The 16897-nt window shown below is 48.2% G+C and overlaps 2 protein-coding genes across 3 annotated transcripts in view; one reads left to right on the top strand and one right to left on the bottom strand.

Annotated features, from left to right (window-relative positions):
- LOC131666448 (CCR4-NOT transcription complex subunit 6-like) overlaps nt 1-16897 on the bottom strand; it is a 226540-nt gene that overhangs the window by 8585 nt on the left and 201058 nt on the right. For both annotated transcript variants that reach the window (XM_058939107.1, XM_058939108.1), the window contains exons 4-5: nt 4544-4612; nt 133-445 (exon numbers count right to left, since the gene is read on the bottom strand). In XM_058939107.1, coding sequence (XP_058795090.1) covers nt 133-445; nt 4544-4612 — 382 coding nt within the window. The remainder of the gene's footprint in view (nt 1-132; nt 446-4543; nt 4613-16897) is intronic.
- LOC131666449 (testicular acid phosphatase homolog) lies at nt 13999-15990 on the top strand. The gene is made up of 6 exons (XM_058939109.1): nt 13999-14118; nt 14189-14293; nt 14356-14621; nt 14692-14851; nt 14925-15254; nt 15323-15990. Exons 1-6 carry the CDS (start codon nt 14020-14022, stop codon nt 15518-15520), a joined length of 1158 nt encoding a protein of 385 aa, XP_058795092.1. The 5' UTR covers nt 13999-14019; the 3' UTR covers nt 15521-15990.

The following is a 16897-nucleotide window of genomic DNA, read 5'->3' as shown; positions in this document are numbered from 1 at the left end:
GGCGGCCAATTCGCTCTGACGGATCGAAGGTTTACGGCCGCTCGCGAGCCTGGAATGCCGCGTCGCGTCCGAGCTCGCGCGTAGATTCTCTTCTTTTTTAACGAAGCCCGCGGCGCGCAGGAGAATACTCACTTGGCAGTTCTGTAAAAAATGGCGCAACCATCGACGAACTTGCGGTCGTTCTCCGCCATAGTTTTGGCTCGAGACTTGGGCGAGAATATGCCTTCGTAGCCGTCCACTTTAAGTTCCGGCAAAAAGAAGTTGTAGAACTGATCCGTCTCCACCTCCTGCAGACTGATGATGTCGGCTGCGTAATGGCGTATCTCGTCCAAGATACCCTTCTTACGATAGTCCCAATCCAATGCCCAGCTTGGACAGTAGCCATACATCTGACGCGTTGCGTACTTGTCGCTCAGGACGTTGTAACACATCACCGTGAATATACCTGCATTGATAAACAAATTATTTGCGACGAGGATACCCAATGCGCGCGAGATCCGTTCGCAAGACTGACAAATAAAACGCCAACGACAATCGGGTTCCGCAAACAAGGGGAAAAAGCGTTGATGGGGTGCGCGAGAAAAAATGGAGTGCTGCGCACAAGCGAAATTGGGTCAACGAGTCGACTCGATCCCATGCTTTCTTCGAATAAAGACAGTCGTGAAAACGGCATATTCCGAAAGAATCCCGCCGGAACGATATGCGTTCCGTGTGAGGCTGCAAAGACGTGGAAAAGCTCGCGCGGGTCGTGCCAGCGAGGGAAGCCAGGAGGAGGAGGAGGAGGAGGAGAGGAGAAGAAGAAGAGGATAAAGAGGATCAGCATAAAGTGAGATGTCTTCCCGGGTGGATCCGCGTGTATATATAAATTCCAGCCGACGCCTCCGAAATCTTTGGCTCGCGAACGTTGATATGCCGTTCGCGGCAGACATTACAATGCGCGCACGGGCGGGATTGTCATACGCGGAAAATCCTGGAGTTGGCAGCCAGCACAGGCGAACTCGACCCGCTTTGTCACGGGTAACAAGTTGTAATGATGTTATGTATACGACAAGTTTAGTACCGAGACGTCGCGCGCACCGGGGGCTAACTTCTTGAAGGTTTAATTGGCGCAACTTGTCCGCTACGGCGAACGCACTCCGTTGCGCACGACCGTCGGCGGCCGCGCTCGAGCGTAGACGAACGAGTCGACGTTACGTTCGAGAATCGCAGCTGGCACACGATATCGCGCGGAACGTCCGAGGAGAAGATCAGCCGTTGGGCGTGATCCGAATGTAATTGCCGACGGATATCGTCGCGACCTGTAATCCGTCTCTGCTGCCTCTGCTGATGAGTACCTTCGCGTGTATTTCTTGCGAAACAGGAGACGCAACTGCAATTTTAGGGAACGTCGTGGCTCGAGCTTCCCCTTGAGTTTGCGATGGGACGTCGAACCAACTTTCTTTCCAGACGAATGATAGATACGAGATCCACCTCGCCGATACGCGGATGACTTGATTAGATGGCAAAGAGCCGTGTAAATTTTCGCGATATTTACACGTCCGAGCGTACATTAATCACAATATCTGATTGAAGGAGAGTGAAGCGCGCCGTTACTAATCAAGCATTTCCGGGATATTACGCCGAGAGAGAAAGTTTAACGACAGAAGCGCATCGTAATTATTAATTAATCCCATGCGCGAGCACGCGATTTACGGTTCATTAGGCTCTTTTGCCTCTTGCATCTTTTCTTCTTGAAAGCTCTAAATGCTCGTTACTGCTGCGCGCGAGCATCTTTTAAATTACCCATGCAAAAAGCAGCTTTACGAGCAAAATTATGACAACGGCGAACATCAATTATAATATTGCATAGGCTGTCGCTTTTATTTTCGAGGATTGAGTCCTAGCGAAAAAACAAACGCATTGCAACGACAATTATGACTATCCGACTTGTTGATCGGAGAAAACGCAATGACGAAAGGGTAGATGCAGCGCGCAGTTTACGAGTTTGCCGCGCGGTGGCCACGAAGAGATATTAAGCGTGCACTCGGTTAATCTGAGCCACGTGCACGATCTCGAAATCGAAGTTTCCGATAGGGAAAAGCCCATGGCAAACGAACAAAAAGAGAGACAGAAAGAGTGAGAGAGAGAGAGAGAGATGCAATTTATATTGGCAAGCTTATCTCGAGCACGCAGCTCCTTCGGATCTCTCTTCGGACTTCCTCGGCTATATACATCGCGCGAGTCGGGGCTACGAGAATCCATTTGCTTATCGCTAATGCGCTGACGCACGGCGTGAAAACGCGCGCGGCTCGCTATCTTTTTTCCGATATCTATGCTCCGGCGACGATGCTACGCTTAAGGGCGATCCGCGCTTTCTCTCTCCCTCTTTCTCTCTCTCTCTCTCTCTCTCTCTGTGCCTCTATCAGGCCCAAAGGGATTCTACTCCTCTGGGGCTGTCCCACTCTACCCGCTTTTCGCCCAAATGCGAAGCTTTCTGCTTTTAATCACTTTGCGACAGCGATTACGTGTTTGTTAATAACAGGCTGGTTTAGGTTTTTGGCGAAGACGATGAGTATCATATCGTACGAATTGCGTCAACGATCAGGCGACCGTTTTCGCCCTAGGCTTTCGGTAATGTTCGAGCTAGAGAAACGCGTAATCGTAACATTTTCAATGATCCAGCAAACCTATTTTTGTTTTTTGAAATAAACGGGTATTTGATTTAAAAGACAGTTGAGGCTTGAAAAGCTCGTTTTATACTGGAATAAAACGACGTTTGAATTTTTCTCCCGAAGGTTATCGAATAAGCTCATCTCCGATTTGTTACTTGACGCGTAACACATTAGATATTCAACGTGAACTTGCAATATCACCGAAATAAATTGTTCATTTGGAAGAGGAAAAGCACAAAAATGTTTGCATCAAAGCCGACATTTACGTAGTATGACCAATTTGCGACTGTCGAAATGCCAAGCTGTCGAAGCGGCCTCTTGTTCTTCGAACGCGAAGAAACGCGAGATTCGACTGTACTCATAAATGAAACATACCCACGCGCAGCAATGGCAATTTTCATTACATTTATTATCCAGCGATGAAAAAAAAAATTACAATTTCAGATTTCACCTCAATTTGCATTATCGAACACCCAACGCGAGCTTCAAATCTATTAGCATACGTATAATGGAATCTCTCTCTCTCTTTTTTATTACGGACGTCAGGGATTTTTACAGCGTACCGGCTGATTCAATCTTCACGCCTATTTAAATTCGATATTCGATGAAAGAGAGAGAGAGAGAGAGAGAGAGAGAGAGAGATAACAGCAGCGGATTTAATGGATTTATTCTTCATGAAAAATTCTCTTTATTTCCGATTCAGTGATGGGCCTTTATTGGTCTTAAAAATATCATAGATCCGAAAATCGCAATTTCATTTGTTTGAATTTGATTCGGATAATTGTTTCCATCGTTCCAAAACAAAAATCACAACTGATATCTGCATTTGAAATTAAAAAGGAAGAATTCGCTCTCAGGATTAGCCTACGACGGACACTTCTTTCCTGTGAATAGATTACGTCTTAAAAATTCAACTCTGCTGGTCCTCAACGTAATGTTATAAAACCATCTCACAACTTGCGAGAATGAGACCTTTTAAAAACACTAATACGAAACTCCTTAATATTATCGTAAGGGATGAATAAAAGCTGGATGATATCCGCACAGCCGATTTGATTATTTAACGACGGGTTATCACCCAAGCTAAAAGCCGTATAAGCGCAATAGAAACAATAAGTACGCTAAAATATTGAATAGCTCATTAATGCATTACTTCTCGGTGGCGAAGCGCTTGAGATTCGCAGCAACTGCGGCAACGATAACGCGGGATGATTAATTCGCTCGGCAGTGGAACATTACGGCGTGTCCGAGTCGCGGCCATCATAATTTGCCGGGATTAACCGTTTTATCGGGCGGGACGGCCAAGAGAGCGGGTCGAGCGCGCGGCTTAATTAATTTATTGCGACTCGGCAGACTGACGAGCCCGTGGCCCGCGGGCTGCTCTGGGCCAGCCGGCCAAGATAGCGACATTTCGTTTGGCGATCCGAAGATGAATCGCAGTGGGTTAATCTCGATTTGCCGCGTGCGCGGCTGGCCGCGTTGCATTGTGATATAACGCGCGACGCTGCGCCGACCAATCAATTCCCAACGACGACGCGCCAGTCGTTTATTGAAATGTCAACGAGGCGTCCTGTTGATCGGATCGTTCCGAGCCTCGTTGGTAGAATTACGAGCGGCGAATTAAATAGTAAAACGTTGAAAATAAATATATGAAAAAGATAACTCGGAAAAAAGTTTTGGCTGAGGTGAATTGAAACGGGGGTGGGGGGAAAAAAAAAGTATATATATTTCAGGAAGTACGCGAGAGAGTGAGCGATGAGGTTCGAAGCGAGTTGGCTGGCCACCAGCCCGCCGTGCGCGTAACGAATTGCCTTGCAATCGAGGAGGAAACTTTTACTCTTGGAACAGAAAAGAAAGCTTTTTTGTTCTCCCTTTCCTCGGTATATACTCACACGTTGGTCTCGAGCGGTTGGGTCTAGTCAATGGAATCCATGGTCTCTGCGGTGGAAGGCCTGTGTTCACTGAAAAAAATAATTAAACTTTTATCAACTACTGGTTATCATTTTTTTTTGACATCTACAGCCTAATCATCTTTATAGAAAAAGTATTAATAAGGGAGTAAGGTTTTCTTGTTCATTCGTAAGCCCTGAATTGACAGATTAGGTTCCACGGAGCGGTTTTACAGCTTATTGATCTTAGTAATGCAGATGGACAACAGCAATAATCTTACGGATGTTCCAACGGAGGCACTTTGGCTGCTCGCATAATCCGATAGAACGCAAAGTAAAACATTATCGAGTATGGTATAAAACGAAGAGGTGGAGGGTGCGGAACACCCTTGGCGTAATTACGCGTGGACGAGTGATTGGGGCCGAGCTGCGCGCTGGCAGAGGGCGGCCGATAACGAGAATCGAGAGCGAGCGGGTCTTTTCGGAGCGCGAGAGCCCCGAAGCGCAAAATCAGTGATTAGGATAATAGAGGCGCGTTCGGCTGCCGGCCAAAAGCTGACAAACCGAGCGAGCCTCATTGGCTGGTTAGAGCGCCGCAGCGACGGGCTCGCGCCGGCGTGAAATTGATATGGGCTCTCCCGAGAGCTCCGGACGCCGGCCTCGCCGTTTCTTGGGCGGGAAATCCGGCGACGAGTCGGCCGCGCGACCGCGAAAGACAGTCGGGATACGGCCGACTTTGCGCGCGCGCCACTTTGGAGAGCGGCGCCCCGGTCGATATTCGGCATCAGCGAACACCGCCGCGGCTCATTTGTGCGCTCGGTGTTTCGGGCCCGGCAGCGCCGTCGGCGCGAGCATTCTAGCGACTCATTTTCACGCGCGATTTCATAAATTACGCGCTTTGAAAATGTAATTTGAGCCTAGGAGTACGCTGCGAGTTTAATGGGCATTCCGAGCGTTACGCCCCGGCAAACGGCGAATAAGTCTTCCCTGCGAATCTTCATTCTGAGCAGCTCCAAGACGCGCGCGCTCCAGCTATTTGCATGCAAATATTATTTCAATGACCAACGGCCAAGTTGCTCCTCGCGATTCGCCGCGAGTGCGTAATAAAAACGTTGCTCATCTCCCCTCCCCGCCCCCATTTTTTTCCACTCGGGTGTTCTCCGTTGCCGGTCAAACAAAAAGACCCGTTTTTTTCCGACTATCGGAAAACAGAGAGCGTGCGCAGCGAGACGGCAATGGCAATCGATCAATCTTGTTCAAAGACTGCTCGAGCACCGGGAAAAATCCGGAGTTTTAAATCTCGGCTAATCGAGCGTGCGAGAGAGAGAGAGAGAGAGAGAGAGAGAGAGAGAGAGAGAGAGAGAGAGAGAGAGAGAGAGAGAGAGAGAGAGAGAGCGAGAGAGAGATTGCGCCGGCGAACGCGATCTCCGCCGTCGGGCCGGGGAAAACTTTTGTCGCGCCCGTCAAAGCCACTGCGAAATGGCTGTCGGATATTGCCAAGCCGTTTCTGCGGAAATAGCCGTGAGTGCTCCCCGAGAATCGCTCGCGCGCGCTCCTTTGAGAATCCAGGCTGGCCGTGTGCGGCGCGCGATATCAGGATATCAGCGCTCTCCTCGTCCGCGGCGTGTAATTCGACGTGCGCCGAAGTTGGATTGGAGCGAGACGAGCGCGGGCGAAAAGCCGCGGGCGGGCAGAGTGGGAGGCGAGGCGCATCGGTATGCGGCGCGCGCGAACGCCGCCTGCGCCAACTTAAGACCACCTTTCGTCAAATGCGACGCCAAATGGGATTCGCCCGGGGAAGCGATTTTTTTCATTCTCCCTCGATGTTCCGCGGCCCCGCGAGCCACTTTGTATTTGCGCCTCTCCGGTGCCCCGTCCCGTGTCCCACCTCCTCGGCGCGCGAGCCGCGCTGCCGCTGCCTCTTTCTCTCGGTGTCGCGCGGCCGAGTTTGATTTTTCGCGGCGTAATCTTGATTTCGCTTCGCCGCGAGAGGTGAGCGCATAACGACGAACTCGATGGACTCGAGCGAGCTCGTGAGACTGGCCGGATTGGAGAATTAGCGAGTAAAAAGCGACTATATAATCACATCGGATAGAGAACGGAAGGAGCGCGCGGGTCTGGTGTGCGTATATAATGCACGTGCGCCACGGAGCATAGGAAGGGAATTAGCATAAGCACCGGCGCGTGTACAACATATCTCGCCCACGCGGGTGCTTTTCGTCGAAAATTATTTACCTCGGAGAGTTTCGCCGTACACGATCGCTCTCTCCCTCTCTGTCGCGTCGTAAATCAAGCGCGGCGCACACGCTCGGCCGCACGGGAGAAAGTGAGCGCGTGTATGGCATTTGAATACAAAAGCTGGACTCCCCGAAAAAAATATTTTCGTACCGCCTATTCGCTCGCGCGCCGCGGTCCAGTTTTGTTCCTCGTCGATCGATCGGGGCTGCCGAAGGAGGCTCCCCACGGCGAGCAGACGTAAAAAGGAGGAGCGCTTGTCGCTCTCGGCAGCGCGTACTTGGCAAATTATCATTGGCTCGCGCAACTTTTCGTAACTAGCTCTCGCGCAAATAATTTTGTATATCACGGCATTAATCATCGTTTTCCATTCACGGCCAAAGTTTGCTCGTTTGAATATCCTTATTTACTTTCCAGCGCTTCTCGCCAACTTTGCTCTATAATTTTATATCACGTCTCGCTGTGAAAAAAAAAGGCTCATCCGGCGTACTCAAATATTTTGTGCTCGAGGTGTGAAAAACTTTACGGAATTGGATGCAGCGCGCCCGCGAACGTTGCATTACGAAAGTGAAGCAACCCGAACGAGACATTCATTTGAACGCATCGACCAGCGAAACAACGACGTTCCGTTACCGCGAGAGCTGAAAGGGGGGCAGGACTTGACGCATTGTACTCGATGGCGAGGCTGCTAGCAGCGATAGCGCGAAATTTAGAAAAGTACGCGGGAGAGAGCCTTGCAGCAGGGGCAGACTCGCGCGCAAAGCGTACGTATACAGAGTAGCCCGTTAAGGATACAAACGAGGTTGGATCCGACTGAAAAATTTCGCTCGTCAGAGCTCGGCCGTGTAACGGGCTCGGCAGAGGCACGGCGGGAATAAAGAAGCGCCGGCCCGGGCGTTTATTAAATCGCATATTTCAAAAAGCCAGACTAATTATATGCCAGCGCGCCCGCGGATTTAAAGGAATTGATCGCGTAAGTCAGCTCCTCGCGCGAGGTTTAATTAGATAGCGCGCCGCGTGTGTCTGCTGGGGAGGGGCGGGGAGAAGGAGGGAGTGCCCGACTATATCGAGAAATTACGCCGGCGCCGGGATCGCTAAACGCAAATATAGCGCCGACGATTTAGCGCATTGTCCTCGTGCCTTTCCTTTTGGCCGAGCGGCCGGCCTAATTGCCTGGGCTGCGGACGAGTAACCGGCGTCGATCGAGCGGTTACGAAGCGAAAACTCCGCGGTCCATCGTGCGATGCGCATACGTGCCACACCTATCGAGGGCGCAGAAAGGGCGAACCGTTTTACTGCCGACGTCCCTGCAACGCTTTTTTCTTTATCCGTCGACCGAGACAGGGATGAAGATATCACAGCTCGTGGCATTCTTCCGACTCGAGAGATCCGCCTTGGTTGGCCGAATAATCGGCCGCCGAGCTTCTTCGCGAATTACGCCAGCAACCGAACGCTCGCGGGCGGCGAGCTCGAGCTCTTGCGAGTCCCGCAGTTGGGAGCGCGCTGCTAAATCGGAGAGGCGTCTCCAGTCCGCTCCGTTAATTCGCGAACGATCTACTAAAAGACCGCGCCCTGCTCCGGCTCGCGCGCGCGAACCTCGCGATATTACGTGTCCGCGGGAGATGCGCAAGAACGCGGAAACGACTCTTAGCCGGGTCACGGGATAAATGGCGCTCCTCCTAGTGGTTCTCTCTTTTTTCTGCTTTTTACATTTTCGCTTTTGCCCCGCGCCGCGGATTTATGCTTCGACGCTGTATCCTCGCACCACGCAGCCGCGATAGTTCATTAAAGCTCGCCCTCTTTATTAAAAGTTATCAATTCTCAGATTTTCAACGGTCGCTCCGACGATGCGCAGCAGCGTCCAGGCTCGTCGGCGTCTCGAATGGGAGATGACTTATCTGGCGCCTGAAAAGTCGGCATCGCCAGATAATTTTCCGTCGACTCTTGCGCGCTGAACAAAGCGCAGCGAGCGCGGAAAATTCAATCTCGATTGACGAAACGACGTTGCCTCTTCAGTATTGCAAGGATTTCTTGAATGCGATCGAACGTATTTCAGGCTCTAAACGCAATGTCGTTTTCGCACGACAAAGCGAAATAATCACACGAACGAGTGAGTCAATTCCAGGCGAGCAATGATAATCAAACTCTCGTAAATATTAGGACAGTTGTTTGGAAAACTTATTTTTCAGTTCCGTGGGCAATGAGAATAAGGCCACAGTCGCCGAGCGTCGTTCGCTTCGCTATCACTCGTCCGTGAACAGTTTGAATTGTTGGACGTTTTCAAGAGCGACGGAAAAGAAACGCTTCGGTAAATCGAGCTCACCGCTACGCGCAATCAATGAGAAATTCAGTTTCTCCCAAAAAAAAAAAAAAAAAAAAAAAAAAACATTAAAAAAAAATAAATAAATCGAAGTATCGTAATCTTTCCACTCGACTTGATCCTCGCAAAAGGAGCGAAGACGCATTGTTCGCTGAAACGACAAAGAGTATCCTCGGTCGTCTACTCGGCGACAAATAATAGCGAGTCCCGTGACTGCTTTTTCTCCCTCTCTCTCTTTCTCTCTCTCTCTCTCTGTCTCTTTTTATTCGTCTCTTCGATACTTCTTCCTCTCTTCTCGACTGGTCGCATCGATAAATTGCGCGAAAGACGTGGCTTACAAAATAGCAAAGTGTGCATAAACACTGACGTGGGAATTACACATTTATTAAGGAAATTCATTGCAGCACCAGGCGAAAAAAACATCGGGAAGGGCGAATAAAATTCATGCTAAATAAATGTAACATTTTCCAAACAAAGACGAGGCGCGCATAACTCATGGGCAAACTCGCGCGCACGGGATTTGCATATAAATGATCATTAAATTCGAGGGCAGTAATTAATGGCCGTGTATGAAGTGGCCGCAGCGCACGCTAAAGAGAGAGAGCCCAATCGCGCAATCTTGCAACTTCTTCGATGTAAATTCTTTATTTTCGTCGTAATCGCTCGCTTAGAATGTAAATTGTAGTCGGATGCGCTAAATTACGGGTCACTCGAGCGCGAACTTTCAATAAACAAATTAAATTTGTTATGAGTCGATGAATTTCCGGCGACTGCGCGCAAAAAGAGAAGCGGTTCGAACGAGCATTTGAAAATTTGTTTGCCAGTATGAAGCGGCACGCGATGGTGAATACGAATGATCGTGGAAAAAGTCAGTGAACTCGAGTGTCCTTGCACGTGGTCAAGTGCGCGCGTGTGTCTATCGAGGCGCGAAGCCTTTGGCAATTGGCAGCTCGCGTTGCGTAGGAAGGTGACTCGGTCGCCCGGTTTTTCTCCCCTCGTAATTATCGACCCTTTTGTGCGCGCGCCTACGACCAGTTTCTTCTTTCTTATATTTTTGGCGCTCACGCGATCTCTGACTCGATGTTAATTTTATCTTTTGTTCGTTTTGCTCTCGCGAGAGCAAAGCGTCGTGGAGTGGCGCCCTTTGTCCGCTCCAACTCATTGCTTTCGACTCGAGCTCTTTTAATTATTATCAATCGTGAATCGGACAGAGCGAGAAAATAACCAGGACGTCTTCCCACAACGCTATCTCTTACGACAATTTCATGAATAGATCGTGATTAATGCTGATTTCAATTTGCTTTTCCTGGACGTCGAGACGCGTGGTGATTCACTCGACAAGTCTTTCAAAATAAGAAAGCGACAAAGTGTCCTTTCAAACATCCGGGTTGATTTTTTCGTTCTTGTGCGAACAGATTAACGAATACAAAACTTTGAGTTGACATTAGAAATCTCACTGTGCAAGCAACGTATTATAATAGGAGAAACTGTCAAACTTTAAGGGGCAATTTCAATGAAAACTTACGTTTTATACTTTGTGCACATTTTCATTTTGGTTCCCGCGTAGCCACCTGCAGGAAATCATCAAGTAATTGACTTGTGAAAGAGCTCGCATATTAAACTGATATAGTTGAAAAATTGTTATTGGCCAAAATGCAAATAAATATTTGTTCTTCGCTTCGAATTATCGAAGCACAATAAAGCAATGTGTATTCGTACGATATATCGTCGAGCTTCTGCAAAAGTGATTGGCTCGAATTTTACGGCTTGGAGTTTGCACGCGAGCGAACGAAAATATTTTCACAGGACGTTCTGGAATGGGGTGAAATGAGAAATGATTTTTGCAAGAATTAAAATCACCAAAGTCACGCAAAATACCGATACTCGTGAGACGCACGATTCTTTTTTCTTCACGCCAGAATCATGGATTTACAAATGGCGGCCCAAGCAAAAAGTTGGCTCTCGATAAAATGCAAAGTGAAGCTGGCAGCCAAGGCAACGGCTTCTTCGCTAAACCGACAATAAAGCAGCAGCAGCAGCAGCAGCAGCAGCAGCTCGACGAGTATAAAGTCGCAAAGCCCGCAATCAAATCATTGCAGAGGCGCGCACCTCACAAGTTGCCGCGCGTCGGCTCTGCGCGCGCGTGTCCGTGTGTGTGCATTGAAAAGAGGAAGAGAGCCGGCGGCCACAATCATGTGTGCGCGCACACACGAGGCCATTAACGATATGCAAATACGGGGAGGGCCTTCCCCCCCTTCCCCTTCGGCCGATAAGGATGCGAATTCTGTGCTACTCAGCGCCCGCAGCGAGTAAACTCTCTCTCTCTCTCTCGACGTTGCGTTGTTTACGCGGCTACTGCATTTTTTGCCGGCGATGCCTCTCCCGCGGGCGCGCCTTCCACCGTATACTTCGCCTTAATGATTGTTGGCATTAGGCTGCTGCCCTTGCTCGCTCCGCTCTTGCCGCCGCCGCCGCGGTTTCGAGGACGCCTCCGTCTCTTCCAGGCGAAATCGCCGCTCGGAATAACAGCCTTCGAAACGCGCGCCGGCGAAAAAACAGATTCGGCCTGCCCGTTCCAGCGGCTCGGGCGAGCTCGCTCGTTACCGCTTTCCGCGCGAGCAGAAAAACAGGTTCGCAGGGCCCAGAGCGCGCGCGCCCGCGACTCCTCAAGGCCGGCGCAATTTGGCCGCGATCGCGCGAGCCCGACGAGCGGCTCCGTCGGAGCCAAAGGCTCGGTGGGACCCGCGGAGACAATCGGTTTTATTGTAACGTTCGGCGCGCGACATCCCCGGGCTCCGAGCTCCCTCGTGTATGAATTATTCGTGGCGCGCGACGTCTCCGACTCGCGGACCTTCCGCCGCGGAGAGCGAGTAGCTCGCTGCTCTTCCCTTTGATTTTATACGCCGATATACTTGCCCTTGCAATCCGTCGATTTAGCTCTGATGGACAGACCTGCACTGTTGCATTCATCCTGCGTTATATCTCAATTGATATCATTCTTGAATACACCGGTGATTTGACGATAAGTCCGTATTTTATGAGAAATCCTAGGATTCCAGATTACACTACTGTTTTCTTTTTCTGTTCATTAGTAAGTAATTATTATTATAATATTATTATTATACAATACTGCCTGTAGATTGAGCGAAGACAACTTAAAGATCCCGAATAACATCCTTTCCAGCATTATAAATATAGAGCTATATGTATGTATGCCATTTGAAAGAAGAGCCTCTAAAATAGATCATTTAAGCTCAAGATTAAATTTTAATTGTAAATTGCACTTTGTTTCGACTCTGAAGATAAATATCGAGACAGTGAGAAAAACAAAGCTATACTTTCAGATATACTTTCAGATATTTTCATTCTTAAGTAATTTTCATTTATAATTTACCTATTCGTTCTCATTATGTTGGATCAATTTCGCACGCGTGCCACCAGAACAGATAAATGCCATCTCGTTTCTCAATGTAATGTCCACTTTCCATGCAAGTTTACAACTAGAATTAACGATACTATCTGACTGAGAAAAACCAGCGATAAAGTGCCGCATATCCCAGTTTGTAGACAATTCGATGACAAGCCAAGCAGCAGCGTAAATCACGAAAAGTCGGCACCGAATTAAGAGGTATTAAGGTTTAGGGAAGGGAGGGGGCGGAGAGTGCAGTCCTGCATGCTTGGATGTTATTCCTCACTTTCATTGCGCTAATCCGAGCTCAACTATTTGTCGTCGTCGACTTTATGCTTTGCGCGCACGACACTTGCGAAAGTCTATTATCTTCTGTTATATACGCCTGTAGACAAAGATCTCGCGTTTTGTTTGTTCTTTTATTATTTATTATTTCATTTAAATTGTTTTCTAAACGTTTCATAAAAATTTTATTAAATCTCTATGTGAATTATTTACTTAAGAAATTTTTTTTAATTTATTCATATTTATCATAAAAATAATATTGTTCAGTCGTTTAAAGACTGCCACTGTGCTACAACTTTAACGCGCTATAATACTTTCTGTATGTGGTACGAAAGTACTCAATTCGGAAATCTGTTTTCAGCAGCTGCTTGAAATTTGCGGCGAGTACGATGATATTAAAAAATAAACTGCGTAGATGTACAGTCTGGTAATTTTTGTTCGACAATCGAAAATTGAAATATGAAATTTTTAGTAAAAAATTGTTAGTAAAATCCCAAGCTGTTGGATTGATGGATATTGCAAGACAGGCGCACGGAAGACTTCCCGTCGCGCGGGTAAATCCAAAGCTCGTGCCATTTCACCGAGCGTAAGCGCTCCCAGGAGGATTGATACAATCCGTGTAATCACAGCCTCATAAACAGCATTTTATGAGGCTGTGCATATACACGCGACAAAGGATATGAGCGGTACCAACTTTCGCATCCAACGGTAAGTGTTATCCCGGCGTATTGCGCCTCGACACCTGTCGTCAAACTTACGTACAACGTGAAGCGACAGCGCCGCCGCTCGACGTTCGGCCATTTCGCCGAGGCGTTTCTAGCGCTGTCTTCGCGTGAAAAAGAAAAGGAAAATCGGGCCTCGCGATCAGACGGCTGGCTCCTGATTCGTTCGCGTGGTCGTCGTGTCCTCGACCGGCTGCGAGCGTCGAACAGTGCTCGACGAGAGCCGTTAGCGTTACAGAGCACAGCAAACGTGCGTTCGGCTGAGCAGTGTAATGCAAATCAGTTGTTTACCGAAAATATTTGAACTGTGACGGAACTGCCCCGCACGCGCTCGATAAAGTCAGGAAAACTTGTTATCTTATCTGCAGCGTTACACTCGCTTCGGACTGCGCTGTTATTGTATACTCGAGACTGTAGTTCCATTCAGAAGTATTCCTCCGTAAGTCTGCTAAGTAAGCGGTTCCGCTGGTTTTGCGAGCGTTAATACTCGGGAGCACTCGCTCATAAAATGAACACGCTAGTTTGGAGCTTTGCCACGTTGGCTCTGTCGTTCGATTGCGGAAAAGCTGCGAGTTACGATAATTTGAAGATGGAGCTCGTTCAAGTGGTAAGCACTGTGAATGCGCTAAGCCAATCGGCTGTTCTCTTCGATGACCCTGGGAACGTCCGCTCGAAAGCTTTTCAGACACGGAGCTCGTACTCCACTTGCGCGATCACTGGACTTCTACACCGGTGCCAATCGATCGATCTACGAACCTTGGGGTATTGGAGTGTTGACCAACGTAAGTGACATGCACTCGGCCACTGCCCGATTAAACGATTCAAATTTACTTGGAAACCGAAGGTTGGCAAGCAGCAGGCTCATAATTTAGGTTTATTTTTGCGAAGCCGATACAGACATCACTTGAGCATCGATTACAAGGCCGAAGAATTGTACGCTTATTCGAGCGTCGAGGACCGGACAAAAACTACTATGGAATTGGTATTGGCGGGTCTTTATCCGCCGACGGCAGGTACGATATGGAATTCGTCTCTGCTATGGTCACCCGTGCCGTTCCAATGCATTCCCAAGCAACTCGACGTTATCCTGAGAGGCTTCCAAACTCCCAAGTAACGATCAGCGCATCGACCAAGAGACAGCGCCAGTGAAAACTCCATTTCCACGTTTTCTGTCGTCCAGGTTTTTGAGGCTCCTCGAGCTCGTGCGAAACTCGACGGAGTATAGGAGAAGGCACGAACGATTCGCGGAAGCACTGAGCTTGCTGGACGAGAAAACGGGAGTCAAGGCCACCGCCAATTTTTCGACGCTAACTTACATTTTCGATGTTTTATACGCGAACGTGAGTTGGTAGAGCTTGCGCCGCGGCGCTTCAGATGGAACCCGTTGCGTTACTTTCAACTCGTTCATTTTAGGAGTACATCGACGCAGCGCTGCCCGATTGGTACACGCCTAAAATAAGAGAAACTCTGTTAGAGGTGCAAAGGCAAGAATACGACGACTACGTTCGCACGCAAGAAATGCGCGCGATTGGAATTGGATTTCTCGCTCGAACTTTGCTGGAAAACATGAATCTTAATGAGACGAAAAACAACCCAAGAAAGATTTATTTGTACTCCGGACACGAATCGGACCTGGCTCTGTTTACCAGGGTACACGGCATACGCGAGTTCAGCTATCCACATTTTGGAGATGCATTGATATTTGAAAAATGGCGCGACCCCAAGGACGAAGTATACGTGAGAGTATGCATGAGCAACAATAAAGTTCGCGATTTGTGTGTTTGCGGCTAATGCAAAAATGACGGTTTCAGTTGCTCGCCTGGAGAGGAAACGAAAATCTGTTGACATTGAAACTTGGAAGGCACAATAACTTTTGTCCCATCAAAGATTATTTAAAGATCGTTACACCATTTATGCTTCACGATAATGGAGTGGATGATATCCTAAAAGAATACAGTCTAACTCAGCTGAAAAGCTTTCTCTACGAAGATACCGTCGTAACGGGATAGCGATAAGATCGTTTGATAACAACTTTCCTTTCTGTGATTTAGAGAAGCTATGCGTGTACGACACCTGCGAAGATAGTCAATGAGCATGTTGAGCTTGGTATTTCCAACGTCTAGCTCATAATTTTCATTTATGTTATTTTTTTTTCAATTATACAAGAAATTCAATGTCAAACTATTTTATTAATTAACCGTTTCAGAGATGAATATTCAAGGAATGACTCATCATTTTTTTTGAGCAATGAATATCCACCGCAGACTACTGAAAAATCCAACTTCTTTATTTGTATTATTCTTCCAGTTTTCGTTTCTTTGATAAAGTGATTGATGCAATATGTCAAAAATTCCGTATCGTTTAATACTCAAGTACACGTTTTTTCTGTATTCCATAAGTAAAACAAATTACTTACACTAAAATCGCTGATCAATGAATTGTTGTTGTTAGAACTGCTTTTTTTATTTAGACGTCACGCGGTGGCGTGAAATTTATAGTGTACGTTGAATATATATATATGTAATCGCAACAGTAGCGTATACTACAATACAAGAATAAAGATTTTTCGATAATATCAAACAATTACATTGAATTTAATGAAGCGGGAGATAAAGTTAAAAAAAGAAATTAAAAAACCAATGAACAGAAAGATTTAGCGACTGGTGTGTGTCCGGCGAGAATAGACTGTAATAACCATTGCCCAATTGAAAAGCGCGTTCGCTGAAAAAAAGAGATGAGAAAACCAACAAGAGCGAAAACAGCACAGCCCACTGGCAAATGCATAATTCACGAGCAGAGCGAAAGCATTTGTCGGGCGTGCATTCTTCGAAAGGTCAGCTCGGAGGCATTGTCGCGGCCGCGACGGCGCTAACGCGTTGTGTGTTAATGCTAATGCGCCGAGCCCGAGCTCGCGCGGCGCTCTTTCTCGCATGTCGATCGGGTCGATCGGCCGCGCGTGCCCGGATTTTCGCGCGGCTCCGTGCCGACCCGGGGGCTCGCCGAGCAACGGCGTCGCGATTCGGCGGGACGTCCGGGGCGCGGCCGAGGGATGGCAGCGCGATCGTTCATCCGATCGACCGTCACTTATTTCGAGGCGAGTCGAGTCGAGCGCGATTGCCGTTATACGATCAAAATTGAAAGCAAGCTGCGTCCGGTGTAATTTTGACAATTAATTCTTCTGCGCTATCCGCAGAGAGAAAGAGAGAGAGAGAGAGAGAGAGAGAGAGAGAGAGAGAGGAGCGAGACAGGCGTAGTTACTCCGGAATCCGGAAGAGTTGCAAGTGTGTGCGGGGCGTACTGCACGAGAGAGATACTGCCGAGAGCAGTATACGCGTAAAAACCAGCGTCGCCTTTATAATTTTGCGCATTCTTTCGAATACCTGTGC

The sequence above is a fragment of the Phymastichus coffea genome, unplaced genomic scaffold (assembly GCF_024137745.1).
Source record: "Phymastichus coffea isolate CEN01 unplaced genomic scaffold, Cenicafe_Pcof_1.1 PCOF00058, whole genome shotgun sequence".
NCBI classification, from domain to species: Eukaryota; Metazoa; Arthropoda; class Insecta; order Hymenoptera; family Eulophidae; genus Phymastichus; species Phymastichus coffea.
This window is presented reverse-complemented; position numbering and strand designations above follow the sequence as displayed.